Below are 14,417 nucleotides of genomic sequence, written 5' to 3' on the forward strand. Positions count from 1 at the left end.
ACTGGAACCTGACCAACTTTTTTTTTTTTTTTTATGCGGTACACGGGCCTCTCACTGTTGTGGCCTCTCCCATTGTGGAGCACAGGCTCCGGACGCGCAGGCTCAGCGGCCACGGCTCACGGGCCCAGCCGCTCTGCGGGACATGGGATCTTCCCGGACCAGGGCACGAACTCGCGTCCCCTGCATCGGCAGGCGGACCCTCAACCACTGCGCCACCAGGGAAGCCCTGACCAACTTTTATTGATTCAAATCCTTAACTCATCCAGGCACTGATGAGTGCCCACCTGACAAACTGACATGCATACTTGAATATCTCCCAGGCATCTTAAGCCTAATGAGTCTGAAACTGAAACTGATCTTGCCCATCCCAGTCACCACCACCACATGGACTCCTTATCCCCTGTTTTCTTTGCAGTCAGTGTTCAGTAGAGTTCATAGCTGTCTACCTAACTTATCATGCCAGGAGCCTGGGGCCATCTTTGACACCTCCTTCCTCATTTCTATATCCAGGTCTTTGTCAAGTCCCAGAATCTCCCTCTAAAATACATTTGGATCTATTACTCTCTGTCTCCACTGTCACTTGGAGGGTGAAGCTGTACCATTTTTTGCCCAGACAACTCCAAAAGCCTTCCCTCTGGATTCCCATTCCCTATGCAGCACCTGGAGAGAAAACACAAACCAGATCACGATACCACCACACTGAAACCTCTTCAAAGGCTCCCGATAGCATTAGGATACAATCCCAAATCCTACTGTTGACAAAAACAATCAATAAACAATCTACAGTAGGAATAGAAAAGAGTTTCATTTGAGCCAAACTGAGGACTATAGCCCAGAAGACAGTCTCTCAGATAACTCTGAGGAACTGCTCCAGAGAAGCATGGTTTTCAGTGCAGTTTTATGTCTTGTCAGAACAAAGAACATCACATAAATCATGGATACATTCCTTCAAGTTAAAAAAAAAAAAAAACCCAAACAAACCAGATCATCGCGAACGCAGTGAGTTAGTGTGGCCTTGGCCCCTGGGAAGGGAGTCTTATCGAATGAGCTCCAGCACTGGTGTCCCAGAAAGGGAGGCATTGAATCTTTATTTTTAACATGGACATTCTTATCTTCTGGTCAATGCAGCCTTTTCTTTAAAAATTAAAGCAGATGTACAATGTATGTTTGATAAGCTACAAACAGGCTATTTTAGCATAAAATTTGAGTTAACTCATGTATAACCCAGTAAGACTTCCCCATACCTCCATACGTGGAAATTTCTTTCATCAGTATATATGGCCTGTGAGGCTCCACCAGATCTGACCCCTGCTGACCCTCCACCACCCAGCATTGTCATAGTTTCTCTCACTCACTAGGCTTGAGCCTCCTGACCTCCTCTTTTAGTCTCTGGAATGTACCAGACTCTTTCCCATCCCAGGGGCTTGCACAGGCTGCTTCCCTGCCTGGATTCCTCTGCTCCCCCCCCCCCCCCCCCCCCCCCGCCTATTTAATGGTCACGCCCTACTGATTCTTCTGGTCACTGTTTAATGACACCTTCAATGAGGGCTTCTTTTTTTTAAATATTTATTTTATTATTTTTGGCTGTGTTGTGTCTTCGTTTCTGTGCAAGGGCTTTCTCTACTTGTGGCAAGCGGGGGCCACTCTTCATCGCGGTGCGCGGGCCTCTCACGGTCGCGGCCTCTCGTTGCGGAGCACAGGCTCCAGACGCGCAGGCTCAGTAGTTGTGGCTCACGGGCCCAGTTGCTCCGCGGCATGTGGGATCTTCCCAGACCAGACTCGAACCCGGGTCCCTTGCATTGGCAGGCAGATTCTCAACCACTGCGCCACCAGGGAAGCCCTAATGAGGCCTTCTTAACCCCACTCCCAATTTATATTCGGACACTTCATACTGAATATTATATGTGGTGTTTTGTGGCTGGCTTCTTTCACTTAGCATAATGTTTTTAAGGTTCATCATGTTGTAGCATGCATCAGTACTTCATTCCTTTTTATTGTAGATGAATTATTCTGTTGTATGGATACACACATTTTGTTTATCCACTCATCAGCTGGTGGACATTTGGGTTGAGCCCACTTTTTGGCTATTATGAACAATGCTACCAAGAACAAGCATTTGTGTGGACATATGTTTTCATTTCTCTTGGGTATATGCCTAGGGAGTGGAGTTGCCGGCTTATATGCTAATTTCATGTTTAACACTTTGGGGAAGTGACAGCGGCCCCTCTTTATGAGGAAAGGTCTAGGATTTTGCCCAGAGGGTCGCATGCCTGTCAGTGTTTGGTTGTTTTGCAAGGCCCTCACTGTTTACACCCTTCCTGTTCCTGAGTGTCTTTCCCCCTTTTATTTGCCTCTTTTATTTTCTGCTCTGTAGACTCCAGCCCCCCAGCTGATTGTAGCCGGAACCAGGCTTTTCAACGGGTAAAAGTTATTTGTAAAACATTTTGAACTCTCTGGAGGATGGCCATTAAAGTAATAATGTTTATCTGTGGGCTAGCCACTCACAACGCTGTTTTGTAACGAAAATCTTATTGAGTAGGAGGCTTATTTAACTTGTTTCTGAGGGTTACAGCCCTACAACCTGCCATCCAGAGCCTCAATTACCCTACTCCGAGCTTGAACGTTTTAAAGAATCACTTTGAAGTCGCTTGGTGACATTATTAGTGAACCTATATATGTAAACATATGTTGTGAGCCTGTAAAAATGTATGTAGAGTTCCTGGTGTGTGCCTGGCACATAATAATTGCTTAATAAACTGTTAGCTGCTAATTACTAAAAGTTACTCTAATGAACAATCGGGTTCTTTGAGGTAAGGCTTTCAATCATTTAAAATGTCTTAACATTTTGGGGACACATTTGAGTTGTTTCAGGACACATGGAATAGTACCCTTGTTCCATCTGCCCTGACAAATTCTCCTTTGATCCCCGCCTTTGATCCCCGCCTTTGATCCCCGCCTCGCGAAAACCAGAGAACCTGGCATTCGTTGTCAGGTGGTTATACTTAGCATAATAAAGATCGACTCTACCTACCCAGGCAAATTTAATTTGCTGAATACAACAGAACACTTCCGTGGTTTAGATACCTTCCTCCCCTCCCCCCAAGTCGTTCAGTGTGGATACACAGAAGAGTATGCTGCCCGGCCCATAAGAAAATGCACCCTACCCTTAAAAAGCTTTCAATCTAAAGCGGAGATTTACACGCATTTTACTTTAGATGGGGATCGAGAGTGGGGAAGAAAGAGCCATGAATGCGAGTCCATTCACAGCTCAGGGTCCGTCCCGGTTCCATGAGATAGTTGTCCATCGTTTCCCCTAGCAAGCCAGACCTGAGTTAAGTCGCCCGGCTGCGGGGATTTACAGATGCTCTGAAGACGCCCCTTCCTGGGCCCGGTCAAGTTCCCCGCTTCGGGGAGCCGACAGTGAGTCACCCCGAAGAAGGGCGCTAAGAAAAGGGGAGGCGCCCGCGCCCGGAGGAGAGCCGCGGGGCGAAATTCTAGATCGAGGAAGCCTCGGAAGGAAGAGGAGGGGCCACTGCGCGTGGGAAGAGAAGAGGCGTCTGGGGGGAGGAAGGGAGGGAAGGGAGAGAAGGAAGGAGGAAGGCGGAGGAAGGAGAAGGGGGCGAGCGGCTAGCGCGGGAGGGGGCTGGGCGGGAGGCGCCGGGGCGGGGCGGGCTCGCGCCTCCGGGAGGGCGTGCGGCGCGGGGGCCGGGCGGGGCGGGGCCGCGGCGCCCGAGTTTAGGCGGGGGCTGCCGGGATCGGAGCTCCGCCGGGATCTGAGCGCCGCATTCTCGCTCGCCTCGGCGGCGCTGCTCAGCGTAGCCGGGCTCACCTCCGCAGGGTATGTCTGCGCTGCTCTTGCCGCGCGCCTGGGACTGCTAGCTTCTCCGGCGCTTCCTGCGCGCGGGGCCCCGCACCTGGTACCGAAGCCCGGCTCGCGCTGTGCTCGCGGACCGCCGCCGTCATGGGGCTGCAGCCCCTGGAGTTCAGCGACTGCTACCTCGATAGCCCGTGGTTCCGGGAGAGGATCCGCGCCCACGAAGCGGAGCTGGAGAGGACCAACAAGTTCATCAAAGAGCTCATCAAGGACGGCAAGAACCTCATCGCGGCGACCAAAAGTAAGTGGGGGCGCGGGCGGGCTGCGGCGTGGCGAGGCCGGGAGGAGCCTCTCCCGGAGGGAGACCGACCGTCCGGTGCCCGGGGCCGGCAGCCGGAGGATCTGGAGATTGATCCGGGACCCGGAGGCCCCGGGGTCGTTCCTCCGCGGCTCCCCGAGCAGCCAGGGGCGAGTCCCCTTTCCCGTCCCTGCCCTGCGCGGCGGCCGGAGCCGGGAGCCGTGCGTGCGAGCGCGCCGCCCGCCAGCCCCGCTGCTCCGACCCGGCTCCTTGTGTTCCCCGCTGGACCCCCCCGGGGCAGGTTCTTTTACCCACTAGAGCTTATCAGTGTCTCTCCCGAAACAGACACATAAGTTTCACGGGTCTTGTCAAGTTCTTTTGAGAGATTACGAGACTGGGAATTCTTTGAAAACCTGCTGGGTGTTGAATTGTTCAGAAGGCCCTTAAGCCGTACGCTTTCCGTGTCATTTTCGGATCGCCTGCGACAGTCTCGTCCTGGGTCCCTTACTGTGCTCAACCCGAAAGTCCACCTGGCGTTGTGCTGCCTTCCGCACATTCCTTCCCTCCTCCTGCGCCGAGGACGGTTCAAAGATTGGGGCTTGTGAGGCTGTGCAGACAGCCTGCCCTCCGGCCCGAGCGAGCACTGCCTGCAAAGAGGGAATTTCACCCCGGTCAAGCTTAATGCTTTCCTCCCCTCTCTTCCTCCATCTTTTAACTCGGAAGTGGCCACACAGGAGAACACAATTAATTAGTTGACTATCTGAAGAGTCTTTCTAGGAGGGAGGGGGCCTGAAATTCGTGTTGAAACACTGAGTTGGCTGGAAATGGGGAGACATTAGCTTGAGTGAGGAGCTGCGCAGCCTGACCACACCTGTAACCCATAGCCGGTTCTGAGGAAGCCTGTGAGCGCTCCCTTTTCCCAATTAAAAAGACCTACCCGTATAGCAGACTGGGAAAAATGCCCCGTGTCATCCCTCCCCCGCTTTTGCATTAAAGAAGATGAAAACATACTGAACAGACTGTCTCAGGTACCCAGCCCAGTGCCTATTTGTTGAATGAATGAGTTGAAAGAAATACGTCTTCATGGGTAGAATTCAGTGAGCCAGCTCTGTAATTTTGGAAGCACATCCCACGACTTCTCTGGATGTTGTCCGTGGTTTCTTTTGCCTCTGTGACCTCTTTGGTGTTGCAAAACGAGGACTGGGAATCACTTTGTTTGGGACATGTGATTGGTGGGCATATTTGGTTGGTGGCTCTCCAGTGCCTTGGCATTGGGTATGTGTGTTGGGATGGAGGTGGGGAGGGGCTGTAAATATGTAGGAGTGGAGAAAGGAGGAGGAGAGAAGGGTATGCGGTGCCTGTGTGTGTGTGTGTGTGTGTGTGTGTGTGTGTGTGTGCTCGTGCGCGAGCGCGCGCACGTGCATGCACATGCGTGTGGGTATGTGTGTGTAGTGAACATCTCCCTCTGTAGTTTGGTCTTAACTAGCGTCACTGGGTAGGGGAGTGCCCCTTCTCTCTTACTGGCTGTAGCAGCTCCCTCTGGGACATGGGGCATGAGGAGGGAGGCTTTGGTGTGGAGAGAGGTAGATGGCAAAGCCAGTTTGGCCACTGGTAGAAAGCTATTTATGTGACTGCATATTCGCTCTTCTGCCAACAGGACACATGCCCGGTGTTCCAGCAGCAGCTAGTGCATCTGGGGGGCCAGCTGTCAGCCTTCCCCTCCAGAATGTAGACTTTCTTGAGTTTACGAATTGGCTCCTTACTCCTTTTGATTCTTGTCCTTTACCATAGGAAACATAATTTATGCTCAAAGAAAATACCTTTTCTCGTTGTGTGTAATTACCTTAAATTCTTTTCCAGAGGAGGATAGAGATACAGCTTTAGCTCACACGCTTGTGGCAAGTTAGGGGGACCTGGCCTTTGCCCAGCTTGCCCCGTACGTAAAGTTGACGTCCAGCTCCTATCAAGACTAAGAGCCCTGGACGTAAGTCAGGACACCTGGGTGTAATTAGCCTTCACTGTTAGAGCCTGGCTACAGGACAATTGGGCAGGTCATTTTTGTGTTCAGTTTTTCTTGTCCTACTTCTCAGAGGCATCAGTAAGATTCTGCAGTGTTTGGAAATGGCGTGATTAGGTCATTTGAAATTGCAGTCTAGGTCAGTCGTTGGCCTAACCAGTTGAGCTTTTCTATAACATCTGAGAAAAGCTCAAGAGGTCGAGGCAGGACCTGAGACCGAGGGGGAGCTACAGAAAGGAACAATCAGCTAGGTCAGACTGATTATATTTTCAGATGTTTTGCGCTTTGTTTTGCAAAAACGGCGTTTTGCGCATTTTCAGAATTGCGTGTTTAAGTGATTTCTGCTTTTAATTGCCCTGTAAGATGCCTCCTCCATGCGCTAAATACATGTTGGATTTATATAACTTTGATGTCTTGATGCTTTAGTTTTTTTTTTAAATTTCTTAGTCGTTGGGGAATGCGTAATCTCTGAAAATTATGAAAACATCCCTGCTACATTTCTAAATACACAACTGACGACCATATTGTTACTTCCGTGTAGAATGTCTTGATGCTTTGACTAATCCGCAGATATTTAAAGAAGTTGGAGGTGACTTCTGTGGGACCTGAAAGTTTATTGCTGAGTTCAATTATGTAGCGATCAGCAAATATTTAGCATCTACAGTTTGTTAAATATTGGGCTTGAGACACAAAGAGGAAAGAAGTTAGAGGCCCTTGTCCTTGAGGTTATTGTCCTATAGTTGAATTCAGTTCAATCTAGGAACATGTTTGAACTGCTGCATGCATTGTGCTAAGTTCTTGAAGAAGTGAAGGATACACAGACACACATATTAAAAGATTCAGAAGATTCAGTGGCAAGGTTTCTAACTTTGACAGAAACAAGAGTATGTTGTAGGTTAGAGTGGAAGTTTGGGGACTCATTGGTGTTTTAAGGAAGGGATAGAACCTTGTAGAACCCTGTCAGATTGGAAACAGCTGAGAAGAAACCAGCGGGCCCCCCGCCCTCCCGCCACCGTGTCTGAAGAGGATGAGAAGACCAGTTTGGCTGGAATGGTGATGATTTCATTTGGGGGAGTAGAATGAGATTCATGGAAAGGTCAGTTTCAGATTGTGGAAGCCATAAAAGTGGGCTTGGAATGTGGGCTTTATCCTGTGGAGAATCACTGACATAATGGGAAAGAGATGGTTTAGAGGCTGTGTATGGTATCTGTCTGTGTGTCAGGTGATTTTTGGAGATAGCAGTGGGGCTGGGGAGGGGCTGCGGAGCGCAGAGTCTGGGACCACTGATTCATGTGGTGGATTTGGAGATCATTCACTCAGTTCAGTGGAGTCTTTGTTTAAATGGTTTTATTAGCCCTTTTTCTTTTTTCACTCCTTTCCTAGAATAATCAGTGTCTTCTTTCAATACAGTTTAAACTTTTGTGAGCCTTTCGTAGGATGTCTATGTAGTTGCAGATGCTTATGATTCGTAGAAATGCATAGTCTGTTTACCAGAAACAGCAATAAGCTATATATACTTTTCTCATACATTTTACAATTAGGTGTTCTTTTTCTTTTTTAATTTAATTTATTTTAATTTTTGGCTGCGTTGAGTCTTCGTTGCTGCACGTGGGCTTTCTCTAGTTGCAGAGAGTGGGGGCTACTCTTCATTGCAGTGCTTGGGCTTCATTGCGGTGGCTTCTTTTGTTGCAGAGCATGGGCTCTAGGCGCATGAGCTTCAGTAGTTGTGGCCCGTGGGCTCTAGAGCTGGTGGCTCAGTAGTTGTGGCTTAGTTGCTCTGCGGCATGTGGGATCTTCCTGGACCAGGGCTCGAACCCGTGTCCCCTGCATTGGCAGGCAGATTCTTAACCATTGCACCACCAGGGAAGTCCCAATTAGGCATTCTTGAAAGAATATGTTCTGTTCTAGAGAAGGAGAAGGATGTTAGTGGTGGCCAGGACCAGAACTTGAGTCTTTCAAGTCTTGGTACTTCTTTAGGCCTTGATGTTTAATGATTTTTGCCTTGTTTTTCTCAGGACAACATAAAAGTTCCCTTTTGCTGTCTTTGTATTTATTGTTCCAGAAACATGGTTCACGTGGTAATTCCTTTTGGAAAAATTTCCCAGGTTGCTCTTGCATGGAAACATAGGGAGATTCGGAAGACTTAAAAGAATTTCACTTTGTAAACTTCAGCCTTGGTCTCCTTATCTGTGAAATGGGACTGTTGCATATAGCCTTGAGGATTGAACCACATGTGCCAAAGTGTTTTTATTTTTATTTTTTTTGTGGTACGCGGGCCTCTCACTGTTGTGGCCTCTCCTGTTGCGGAGCACAGGCTCCAGAAGCACAGGCTCAGCGGCCATGGCTCACGGGCCCAGCCGCTCCGCGGCATGTGGGATCTTCCCAGACCGTGTCACGAACCTGTGTCCCCTGCATCGGCAGGCGGACTCTCAACCACTGCGCCACCAGGGAAGCCCCCAAAATGTTTTTAAAACACAAGTGTGAAGCGGTTGTGTAGGCTTTATTGTTTGCCCAGCTAATATTTTTTTCTGACAATCCAAATTTTGTTCAGGTGTCTACACTCTTTCCCAAGTGACTCATGGAAAGGTGATTAGGTATAATTCTGATTAGTCTGACTCAGTCGTTCTCAGTCCTGAGCATGGCTGACCGTTAGAATCACCTGGGGAGCTGTAAAAACCATGCAGTTGGGATTGAGAAACACTGAACTCTAACAACTCAGCAGGGTAAACCTATTTTCTGGGCTGGTAGTTGGATAAATGAGGATGTATCTCAGTTCTGACCAGTGAGACATGATAGGAAGTCTGCTGGAGACTTTGGGAAAGGTTTTCTTTTGTGTGAGAGGAGACTTGTAAAAAGGGTTCTAGACTCTTCTGTGATGTCTGGTTGTGTTGCCTGGAGCTGCTCCTGCCATCTTGGGACGGTGAGTGGAGCTCAAGGTAAGGACCATTGGAGCAGAGAGGTAACTGAATCTGGGTTTTCGATGCGGTCATGGAAGCCACAGATGGTTCTGTGCCTGAAGGCTACCTCTGCATAGCTTGTTAAATGACATAAGCCAGTTTGAGTTGGGTTTTCTGCTACTTTACACCCTAATTTTGTGGGGATTTTTGACTGCACCACGCGGCTTGTGGGATCTTAGTTCCCCCACCAGGGATTGAACCCGGGTCCTCGGCAGTGAAAGCGCAGAGTCCTAACCACTGGACTTCCAGGGAATTTCCAACACCCTAATTTTGATGGAGAGATATAATTGTAAATTTTGGGCTGATGCTTCGGTTAAGTGGAAGTTAGAGAGGCATGGAAGTGAAATGATATTTAAATTACAAATATAATTTTACCCCAGATGGACAAGAAGACTCATCAATATTCTTTGCCCCAAAGAAATTACTGTGGACCCCCTACATTTCAGGGCATCACTTGGGGGTAAGTCTTCAGCTCTCACTTGGGGTCTTACTAATGGGCTGGTCTCTAAAGCTAATGTAGATTTGCTGTGAAAAGATTTCCTATCTGGCTGGAACTGGGCTGTGGACCCAGAAGGGCTCTAAAAGCTTTCATTGCTTTACTCTCTGCAGGTGGTCCATGTCTCCATTTAGAGTAGTTCCAATTGAGGGCCCTCCACCAGCCGACCCTGTCTGTATGGCACGTTTGCTGGGTCTGTGAGTCATCTGCTGTTGTGAGTTTTCCTGCCACATTGCCTTTTCCCTGCCCTCCCATCTACCGGGGTTCCTTTGCCCACCTCCTCTTCACTCTGTTTTTGAGGTGGGGGGGGCCAGAAGCATTGTGGACTTCTGGAAGAGGGAGAAGGCCCAGGAGGAGGGCATTTTTGTGTTTTAACGTTTAACGTGGCTGATGAGACAGTGTAGTAGAGAAGATTAAGAGCGTGCTAAGGCGCTGCCTTTCATTCACGCTGGAAACCTCAGTCACGTTGCTTAGCTTTTCTGTATCTGTGTTGTCCAACAGAAAATGGAGATAATGATACTGTCTGCCCTGTAGGGTTGCCAGTTGGGTTGAATGAGTTCATACGTGTAAAGCATTTCAAATACGCCCTCAAACGTGAGCAGTCATGATGTTCTAAATTGCAGGTATATGTTTTAATATGCAGGCCCTTTTCTTGCCTGAAAGAGGGTTGCTCTGGCCCAGCGGCTAGCATCTAACTTTTTAGCGCTCATTACCCCTAAGAATGTATTTGTCCAAATCATCGTGACCAGTGACCAAGAAGAAAGACAAAGTGGTCAAAGTCTGGTAAGGCTTCGAAAGTTTAAATGTAGCTCAGTATGCTGGAAAATCTGGCAGGTAAGTGGATGAATCAAAGCTAAGTGGTATCTTGGGAAAATACGTCCCAGGATTTGTTTCTGAGTCACAAAGATCTGAAGATGATGTGGAAGGTGTCACTAAGAATGTTGGAAATCTAGCCCAGCCATCTGCAGCTGAGACTTGAACAGGCCTCTCATTCAGGGGATTGCTAAGAAAGCCAAAGAAGGCGGGGAGAGCTCTGACCAAGGAACTGGGATGACATCGTCAGAGGCTGGAACCTGCAGATACTTAAAATTGCAGTGATGCCTTTAGAAGGTATTCACTTTAGTGTTTAACTTGCAGGAGACCCTAACAACCTACTGGACAGTGCTTGTATTTGCTGTGGGAAATGTACCAGGAGAAACACAAGGCAGCCAGAGACCGCCCAAAAGAGTTGTTACGTAATCCTCCTATTTTCTGCAAAACGATACTCAGAGTCTCCTGGACAGATTCCCAAAGAAGCTGTTTTGAATTCTGACTCCAATAGCTATTTATCACCTTATGATTTTGTGTTTTTTGGGGAGGCAAGAATTATGAAGGAGGTAAAAATATTGGGTAGTCAGCTAGGTTACCGTAAGTCATGCTTAAGGTGATTGCTAACTGTATGTGGCAGTGAATAGGTCAAGTGTTTACATCTGACCATAGTAACATCTGGTGTCTTTTCTCACTTTTTAAAAGTTTGATGTTAGAAACGTAGCTATGAACACATTGCTTTATGGGATTCAGTATGAGCTTGCATTGCCTTTGATTCTACATCTTGTTTAGAGAAAACTCATTTAGTCAGGTTGGCTTTCCTTCAGGATTTGTAGGAGAGTGTTTAGAAATTTGTAGATAATAATTCTGATTAAGGGTGTCTTGGATGTTTTACTAGGTTACTTTTTAAAAAAATATTTCCTTCGTGGCACAGATCAGTATTTTATCTTATTTTAAAATTTTATTTGTTTTGGCTGCATTGGGTCTTCGTTGCTGCACGGGAGCTTTCTTTAGTTGCAGCGAGCGGGGGCTACTCTTTGTTGTGGTGCATGGGCTTCTCACTGCGGTGGCTTCTCTTGTTGTGGGCTCTAGGTGTGCGGACTTCAATAGTTGTGGTGCGCAGGCTAAGTAGTTGTGGCACGTGGGCTCAGTAGTTGTGGCTCGCAGGCTCTAGAGTGCAGGCTCAGTAGTTGTGGTGAACGGGCTTAGTTGCTCTGCGGCATGTGGGATCTTCCTGGACCAGGGATCAAACCAATGTCCCCTGCACTGGCAGGTGGATTCTTAACCACTGCGCCACCAGGGAAGTCCCTACTAGGTTACTTTTTTTTTTTTTTTTTTGCGGTACGCGGGCCTCTCACTGTTGTGGCCTCTCCCGTTGCGGAGCACAGGCTCCGAACGCGCAGGCTCAGCGGCCATGGCTCACGGGCCCAGCCACTCTGCAGCATGTGGGATCTTCCCAGACCGGGGCACGAACCCATGTCCCCTGAATCGGCAGGCGGACTCTCAACCACTGCGCCACCAGGGAAGCCCTAGGTTACTTTTAATGGAATTACATTTCAGAGACAAATAGGCAATCACAAACTACAATCGAAAAATGTTATTTAAAATGTATATGTTAATGATTTTAATAATAGCTAATTTTTATTTATTTTTATTTTAAATAAATTATTTATTTACTTTTGGCTGTGTTGGTTCTTCGTTGCTGTGCTCAGGCTTTCTCTAGTTGTGGAGAGTGGGGGCTACTCTTCGTTGCGGTGGGCAGGCTTCTCATCGTGGTGGCTTCTCTTATTGCGGAGCACGGGCTCTAGGCGCGCGGGCTCAGTAGTTGTGGCTCGCGGGCTTAGTTGCTCTGTGGCATGTGGGATCTTCCCGGACCAGGCCTCGAACCTGTGTCCCCTGCATTGGCAGGTGGATTCTTAACCACTGCGCCACCAAGAAAGTCCCAGCTAACTTTTATTAAGCATTTACAGTTTGCTTTACTTCGTGGTAAATTCTATTATTTAATGTGAAGACTTCCTTATTGAGGTATGTTGTTATTTACCCCATGTTACAGATTTGGAAACTGAATTTAGAGAGGTTAGCAGCTTGTTCCAGTCACACAGTTTGTCAGTGGTAGAGCTGGAACGAAAACCCACATTTGTCTGACTGCAAAACCCTTAACCACAACAGTAAGCTGTCCCTGTAAAGAGATGTAAGTGCGTTCTTCTGTTAGGGGAAGTTATTACGATAAATCCTGGTTATCTGGCAAGTGTGTACATTTCACAGTCTGGTTAGGAGACTATTCTTGTTAGCTCAGCCCAAGGACCATGATTTAAAATTTAAGGCCACCTGGGATGGTTACTGTAAATAAAACTGATTATTAATTTGTGCAGTAAGTGTAGATATTCAGAGATTGGGTTGATTTAGGATGAATTACTAGATGCAGACGTCCACTCAAAAAAGTATGATTTCCTTCCTTCAGTCTCTCTCCCTGTCTCTCTCTTTTTTTCTTTTTTAGTTCCCCAACCACAGATCAAACCCATGCCCCCTGCAGTGGAAGCATGGAGTCTTAACTGCTGGACCGCCAGGGAAGTCCCCTCTCTTCCTGTCTCTTAATCTTCATCTCTCCCCCTCTCTTAGTGTCTTTTACTCTCCATCCCTCATCCCACCCTTTAGAAGAGTAAATTTTAATTTTGTTTTCGTAATTTCGTATTAGGCTTTTTCCTCTACAGAAAATTAGAGTTGTTTTAGAACTATAAACCAATACAAAGAATCTCATAATCATTTCTGTATTTGCCTCTCAGCTTAGAAATAAAAGCTTCCTGTCTGCCTCTTCCCAATGGCACCCTTTCTAATAGAGAACCTGTTCTTTTCCCCAAGAGGTGCAACTGTCTCAAATCTGGTGTATATTATTCCCAGACATTTTAATACATCTGTACACATTCCTGAATAATAGATAGTATGTTTTGCATGGTTTTAGACTTTAATGGATTCATATACTATTTGTTTTTCTGCAGTTTCTTTTCTTCCCTCAAGATACTTGTGAGATTTATCCATGTGGACACATGTAGCTCAATTTCATTGAGTTCAACCTCTTTTTCCTACAGGTGGCATTTGAAAAGACTTGGTTAATTGATGGTATGTAGATGTTATATAAAGAACTTAAGATGTTTTATGATGTACCTTATTTCCATGCATTTTTGGATTGTGAAACAATATAGAGAGTTTATTCAATATAAAAGCCTTATAATTAATTTTATAAACTTTAAAACACTAGCTTTGACAACACTCTATAGATAACGAATCCATAAATTTTAAAGACATTTAATAAAAGTTCTGTTTGATATTTAACGTTATCAGCTTGGCATGGATAATCAGACCAAACGAGTTTAACTTTCAGGATTGGAAGAAATAAGTGGTCTGAGTCACAAAAAATCTTCAAGGGCCTTTTTGCCTCATTGAAATGAGATTTCCAGTGTTAGCATATAGAGAAGAAAATGATATCTTCATAGACACAGTGCTAGTGAAGCACTCTGGAAGCCGTCAGTCTAGATAGGTCAGATGAGCATGACTTTTAGGCAGGGATTGGTTGGTATTTTGTGATAGGCTTCTATGCAAACAGCCTGTTGATTGAATTACCCTAATGTAGGAACATAATTTATAGACTTGCCAAGGGGATGCTTTTGTAATGCGAAAGCCTTGGCACCCTTCTCTTTAAACAAACAAGCAGGCACACTGAAAAACCCCTGACGCTTTACATTCGAAGGGCAGGCATCTCTCTAAGGCCCAGGATCTGCTGGGACCACTGCTGGATGCTAGGCCTGCCTCCCTGGTCAGACCAGAATTCCCTCCCTGTGTTTCCTGAGGAAGCTGTTAATCCTATGCCACTAGCTATTTCAACGGGGAGTATGGGTTCTTCTTCGTTGCCCGGTTCACTGCAGGCACTGTCTGCCCTTGGGTCCCCAGGTCCCATCATCGTCTGGTAGTGAGTCATGATGAGGTGTGTGACTGGAGGAAAAATCAGTTTGGCTGGGAGATGTCACCTCTGG

General features: G+C 47.1%; 1 protein-coding gene across 5 annotated transcripts in view; it reads left to right on the forward strand.

Annotated features, from left to right (window-relative positions):
• Window positions 1-3,768: 3,768 nt before the first annotated feature.
• Window positions 3,769-14,417, forward strand: part of ARHGAP10 (Rho GTPase activating protein 10) — a 326,931-nt gene continuing 316,282 nt past the window's right edge. For 3 of the 5 annotated variants that reach the window (XM_060147720.1, XM_060147722.1, XM_060147721.1), the window contains exon 1: window positions 3,778-4,115. In XM_060147720.1, the coding sequence (XP_060003703.1) occupies window positions 3,962-4,115 (154 nt within the window). In that variant the 5' untranslated portion in view covers window positions 3,778-3,961. Of the gene's footprint in view, window positions 4,116-13,385; window positions 13,507-14,417 lie in introns of all 5 variants that reach the window. The other 2 variants (XM_060147723.1, XR_009540249.1) reach the window with 2 other exon arrangements.

This window comes from Lagenorhynchus albirostris, chromosome 4, assembly GCF_949774975.1.
Source record: "Lagenorhynchus albirostris chromosome 4, mLagAlb1.1, whole genome shotgun sequence".
Classification (NCBI taxonomy): domain Eukaryota; kingdom Metazoa; phylum Chordata; class Mammalia; order Artiodactyla; family Delphinidae; genus Lagenorhynchus; species Lagenorhynchus albirostris.